Below are 6554 nucleotides of genomic sequence, written 5' to 3' on the forward strand. Positions count from 1 at the left end.
AATACACAATAATTGTACATTTTGGAAGTACACTGGTCACACAGAGATGAGAAGACAAGGAGGATCAAGCAATAAAAGAGCCCCCGACCCCCAGGAGCGCCATCTTCCCCGACTGACCAGGACACAAAGTCATCACTCATAGGCCTGATTTTATAGACTTTGGAAATAATCCTTCTCCATGATCATGAATTCTCAGATCAGAATCACGCTGCTCTTTTCTCCCCCAACACTGCTCTAGGAAATTGTGCATGAAAGAATTTTACAGATTTAATCATTCTCCATTCATAACTCCAGATATTTCATTTCTGATGGTTGGCTCTGACTCTCCTGATTGGATCCCCTTTCCCTAGTCAGCTCTGTGCCCTCTTCTGTTAGGCAGCTGGTACTACAGGAAGCCTTAGAGTGCTGAAATCACAAACTGGTCTTTCAAACAGAAACATTCCATCCTTCACCCTCAGGCACTGCATTTCTGTTGCCCTGGTTCCTGTGGGTTGTTTTAGTTCACTGCAGCGGGAACAAGGTGGAGAATGCCAAAGCTACCTGATGGAAAGCCTTCTGCCACAGCACCAACACCCATGTCAACAAAACTCCCTCTTAGTAAAAAGGGCAGACAGCAGGCTGAGCCCAGTCCCTACTCGCTCCCAGCATGCACCTGCTCTTCCCGGCTGCGGACCACCATCAGATGAGCACCCATGCTGGAGCACTTCTCCTCACTCTCGCTCCAAGATGCAGAGTCAGCGGGAATGAAGTAGCAGTGGGAACTAAATGGCTTCCAGTCCTTTGGGCAACAGCTCCAGACTTTGTCTATGGGGAGGAAGGAGATGTAAGTGAGATGTCATGAAGTCGTTTAAAATCTGCTGTATGTGGAGACCACATGGAAACTGGGACTCCCCACCTCTCCAGATGCAGCAAGGAGCCCCTCTTGCTCTGATGCCAAGGAACCCCAGTCTACTCTGACAGTGCCCTTCATAAGTCCACTTTCCAGCTTAGTGTACTAGAAAAACAAATTCTCTATTCAACCCATAGGTAAACTACACTTTTGAGACACTGTACACTGTAACTGAGGTAGCAACAAGATTATCACACAGACACACACACAGAGAGAGAGAGAGAGAGAGAGAGAGAGAGAGAGAGAGAGAGAGAGAGAGAGGGAGAGGGAGAAGGAGAGAGAGAGAGAGAACACTTGAGGGACTACAGAAATGACTCAGCAGTTAAGATAATGTGCTGTTTGCTGTTCTTGCAGAGGACTGGAGTTCACTTCCCTGCACCCACGACCTGTGGCTCACCATCACATATAACTCCAGTTCCAGGGATCTGACACCCTTTTCTGCCCTCTGCAGGCACTGAACTCACATACACAAGCCCACACACAGACACTTGCACATAAACATATTTCAAATCAAAAATAAAACCTTAAACACACACTTAAGATGACTCCCTGGAGATGTTCACATTCACACCATCAGATCTGCTTCATCCTTTCTGTGTCTAATGAAATTCAACTCAGCCTGGCATTGGCTCTCACACCCTGAAACTCTTCTTCATTGACACTAGGGGATCCACACAGCCCAATCATGCCTGATTGGAGACCTCTATAAAGGACTACCCAGGCAGCTGGTACTGAGTGTGCAGTATGAAGTCGTGCCCCCACAGTGCCCATTGCTGACGGATCTACCCAAGAATCTTGTTGGAAATGCTGATTCTAGGCACGTTAACTTTTACCTTTCAAGAGTGAATGCCGTTTTGTACACTCCAATCCTGTAAAGTTTAGTTCTTTTATGATTGCATTATCTTCAAGAAGCTGAGAATATTTTTTAAACAAAGCTGTAAAACAGAATAAAAACCATTCACTTTTCTGGTAGTGCTAAGACTTGATCGACTCTCTGCTTTTACCTTTTTTACCTTCTTTGTAGAAACAAAACGTATAAATGTCCAATTACCTGAGTAGTTAGAGGCTGCCTGGGAAAGATTCCCCATCACCATGGAGTGTGGGGGCTGTGGCCCTAGAATTGGGGATTAGGATGAGGAAGATCAGAAGTTTCAGGTCATCCTTAACTGTACAAGTTAGTATAGTTGATTGATTGGTTTAGCTAGCTAACTAGTTAGTTAGTTTAGTTAATTTGTTGATTTAGTTAGTTAGTTAGTTAGTTAGTTAGCTAGCTAGCTAGCTCATGGTTAGCCTGGGATACATGAGACCTTACCACAAAAAAATAACAATTTTCCCTCACTCCACAGTCAGTGTAACCCTGCTCCAAATGATTTATGACCACAGATATCTCCATGAAGAGCTGGAAGGGACAGATCCACGTCCCTGGGGACTCTCCAGCATTTAATGGAGGACACACTAAAGACTACAAGTTAGGTGATAAATTCTATTAAGTATGTGCTTAGCCCAGTAAAGGGGAAGGAGAAATGAGCTAATTCAGAGCAGTTCCAGGTTTCCCGAGCGTGGAAGTCATAAAAGAGCCCGACACTGATCAGAAGGACGTTGGTTTCGTCCTTTCCTTTCCTTTTCCTCAACCCCAGCAAGCTCTGACTTCTCAGTGTCCCCACACTTTCATGGTGTCCCTAACTTAAACCTAATTCACCTTTTCTCTACAAGTTGAATTTTCTTTTTTCTCTTCCTTATCTCCCACTTGTTCCTTGAGTCCCTAGATTCTGGCTTTCACTTCTGCCAATTTACCAAACTGTTCTTGAGATTGCTATCAATGGCTCCTCGTGTGCACTTACCAGTCATCTTCCTGTGGGACTTCTCACATGACCTAGCCCGCTTTTCTTCCTTCTTAACTGTTGGGAGGTGATGACTCCATCCAGTTTGCCTGGCCTTGCTTGCTGCTGTGTCCTGTGCTCTTTCCTATCTGCTTCCTTCTGCACCCACCTCTCGTACAATGGAACGTTCTCCCAGTTCCATCTGTAATTCTCTTTCTCTTCCTTAGTAATATTGCACTTTTATGAGCTGTTGGAGTGGATTGACTGCTGACTTTATGAAATCAGAACACTAGAGTCACACCTCACTCCTCTCTGTCCCCTAATTCTCAGCTATCAATATTGACCAAAACTTCACCTCCTGTGCTCGACTTTATCTCCTTGGACCAAGCATCCAGTGCTGCCCGAATGGATTCTGAATTAGCTTCCTCACTTCTCCTTCCCTTCATTTTCACACCTCGGTAAGAGCACGTTTCTCTAAGTCAATTTGAACTTTATCATGTCCTGCTGCAGATCCTTCAGTGTGTCTCCATGACTGTGGCACATTACAAATCTGTACACACTTTTCAACCTTCCCGATATGAATATCCACTTGGACTATGCCTTCCCAGTTCCATACTCAAGAAACTGGGTCTGTTTCTACACCACCCGACATGAGCTGCTTTTAAGACTTTCTTTGGCCAGTAAAATACATAAAGGTAAATGCATGCTCACTCCATGTTGAGCTTGGCTTACTGCTGCCATCCATCCTGGAACTCTGAAGTTGCCATGGGAAGCTGGGGTGTCTGTTACTGATGCGTGACTCTCTGAGGATGAGTAAGTTCACCTAGGACCACGGGAATCTCCCAAGAGAGACCAGGCTTGGTGACACCACCAAGAAAAAATTAAATAAATAGTTCAACTAATCTACTAATTTTTAAGCTGGCTAATGGTTCAGCCACAACCACTAAATTAAATAACATTTACAGGAAATACCCGTGTAATATGGTCTGTACGACTTTATGATCTGAGTCCAGTTTTGTATGCCGCTTACAGTTTCGTGCTCAGTTCTCCATGCAGCACTACACGGTACAGTAATGCACATCTATCTTTGCATGTATTTCCATGCTCCCCCATGTCTCTGGCATTGCTGGCACAGAGGTCTAGGCGTCATCTGCTCCAAGCTTTCCTTAGCCTCCTGGGCTCACTTCTCACCTGCACAGCATTTCCCATGCTAACTTTTAAGCTCTGCTTCACATGACTATTCTCTACGTTTCCTGAGACTGGGGCTGTGTAGCTCTTTCTGGATTCTGACATGCTGCCCAGTATATAGGAAATGGATGTTACTAATTATTGAATGAATAAATACAACACCTACATCAAAATATAGTTTATGATTTTTAATTTTTGATGAATTTGAAAGCCAATTTACAGAGAAATCCACTATTTTCTAAGATAGTTCCAGGACTCACACAGTTTGGAACAAAAAAAACAAATGATTAGAAAGAAATCCCCTGTAGCTCTGTGCCAGGAGTAGCTCCGTCATCTCTTCTCATCACCCTGCTCTTTCCAAAATTTAAATATCTATGCATCTGTTGGGGCTGGTTTCTAAATGCTGCTGAGGAAATACAGATTTATCCTCAGAATTGGAATCTACCACAGATGCCCCAGGATTTCACTCTGTGACACCAACTAACACACACTGGCTTCTCTAGTGAGAACAAATGACGTTTTCAGAAGAGTCATTGTGAAACAGAGGAAATTATTCAATGTCATCCATCTCCTCAGGGGGTTCCTGTCTCAGATTTCTGCATAGCCTTCTGTCTAATGGGTCCCCTTTCTTCTCGTTGCTACTTGTCCCACGGCCATACTTACTGATCAGAGCAGTGGAGAATAAGATTGTCAGTAGCAGGAAATATATTGTTAATAAGGTGAAGAGCACCCTGGAGAATCTATGACAACTTTCATGAGTTGTGGTCTTTTCTGGAGGAGCTGAAAGACAAACAAAATCCATGTCTTGAGTTCTGTTCCCATTTCCTCTTCTTTCTCCTTTTCTTCTCTTTTTGTCCATGGTAAATACTAATAACATGATGTTTAAAATAATCAAAAAATGCAAATAGGAAAAAATCTGTGAAACATAGAAACATTACTATATGTGTGTGTGTATACTAATTCCTGACATTGAAAATTATTATTGACACTATTTTGTATGTATCTTTCTAAGAAGTTAAAAGCTTTTACTTATAAATGTGTTTTCCACAATTGAAAATCTGATTTGTGACTATATTTTCTTTGACATTATGTCATTATTTCCCCTATATTTTGTTTTATTTTTGAAACAGGGTGTCAGTATGTACCCCAGGTAGATCTTGAACTCATTATGTAGTCCAAAGTGGTCTCAATCCACACAGAAACCCCCATCTCAGGCTCCTGAGTTTGATATTACAGGCTTCCGCTAGCACATCTGAATAAACATTTTTAATATAATCATGTCTTCTTTATAAGTTTTATAATGATTGAATAGTATTTCATCATATAGTTTGGAGGGAGATGAGTAAACTAAGCTCTTCAACACTTAGAGGCCAACAGACTGTGATATGTTACCCAATAGAGAGAGAAAATCAGAAGACCATGGATTAAATGTTGAAACAATATGTTACGCACATTTAAGTATATTTATGTGTAGAAAAGATACAATAACTTGGGTGATGTGATTTTCTCTAGATGGTAAAAATCAACACCTTCTCTTTTCCATTGTACAATCCCACAACCTTTCACATCTGTCTACAGGCAGCACACTTGGTTGAGACTCCAGTGACCCACAGGCATGGCCATAAACTAAGATCATCTGTCTTTCTCCTCTACTTCATCACTAACTAGGAACAGCAGAAAAGGACTTCTTACCTGGAGGAGAGTCTGCATTGATGTCTGAGGAATCAATTTTATTTTTGAAGTTCGAGTTAATATAAATGTTTTCTGAAAACATGTTGAGAAGAAATCTTCCCCTGTCCTCAGAAGATGAGTGTCATCCCTTCTGTAAAATAGGCCCTGAACAAGAAACAAATGTGGCAACAAATTATCCTGATACCAGCTAGGATGAGAGGCAGTAACAGAAGCTGCCTTTAGTGTGCAGAATGAGGTCCAGTTCCCTGACTGGCAAAGGGAGAATCACAGGCGGGTAATGCACCCAGGACCACTGTACAATCGTCATGATACCAAGAACTCAAAGCTGGGCAGGGAGGGGAGAGAAAACAGGAAGGAATGGAAAAGAGGAATCAGGCCATTGGAGAAGTCAAATTTGTCACAGAGTTGAAGTTCTGACACTCAGGCTGAGCTAACCTCCACAGTAAAGTCTCCATGTCCCATCTTGTGCTGAGATTCCTACTCCTGATTCCTGAAGAGCTGCCACTTGGCCTCCCTGAGGCTTTACCACCACACTCAAGTGGGCACCATGGACAAAAACATTCTTCAACCCAAATGCATCCAGTATGCTCCGACTGTCTCAACTTATGGGGACAGTGTCTTCACCCTGATCGGTCTCTGGAACCCTCACCTCACTTTAACCTGCCGGGACTCTGACAGCCCAGTTTCTCCACACCCAGCAAGGATTTCCTCTTTTTCTTGAAAGTCACTGAGTTCCCACCTTGTGTTTTCCACTCCCACCCTCTGTACCTTGCCTGGTTTCTGGTTTACTCTTTGCGAGGAAAGTCCCCTCGACCTGCTGAGTACCCAGATCCCAACCTGATGTGGAGCTAACAGTGCACTGGGCCCACGCTCACCTCTTCCAAGTGCTGAGGTGTTACACCAGGCTGTCCTTGCGGACCCTCTGCTCACTCATTTAGGGCTCTGACTTCCTGCAAGAAGTGGCC

General features: G+C 43.3%; 1 protein-coding gene across 1 annotated transcript in view; it reads right to left on the reverse strand.

The window, feature by feature from the left end:
* Nucleotides 1-5671, reverse strand: part of LOC119806718 (C-type lectin domain family 4 member A-like) — a 10884-nt gene extending 5213 nt beyond the window's left edge. The window contains exons 1-4 of the mRNA XM_038318629.1: nucleotides 5590-5671; nucleotides 4561-4677; nucleotides 1723-1824; nucleotides 653-804 (exon numbers count right to left, since the gene is read on the reverse strand). Coding sequence (XP_038174557.1) covers nucleotides 653-804; nucleotides 1723-1824; nucleotides 4561-4677; nucleotides 5590-5671 — 453 coding nt within the window. The remainder of the gene's footprint in view (nucleotides 1-652; nucleotides 805-1722; nucleotides 1825-4560; nucleotides 4678-5589) is intronic.
* Nucleotides 5672-6554: the final 883 nt, after the last annotated feature.

Source organism: Arvicola amphibius, chromosome 2, assembly GCF_903992535.2.
Source record: "Arvicola amphibius chromosome 2, mArvAmp1.2, whole genome shotgun sequence".
Lineage (NCBI taxonomy): Eukaryota > Metazoa > Chordata > Mammalia > Rodentia > Cricetidae > Arvicola > Arvicola amphibius.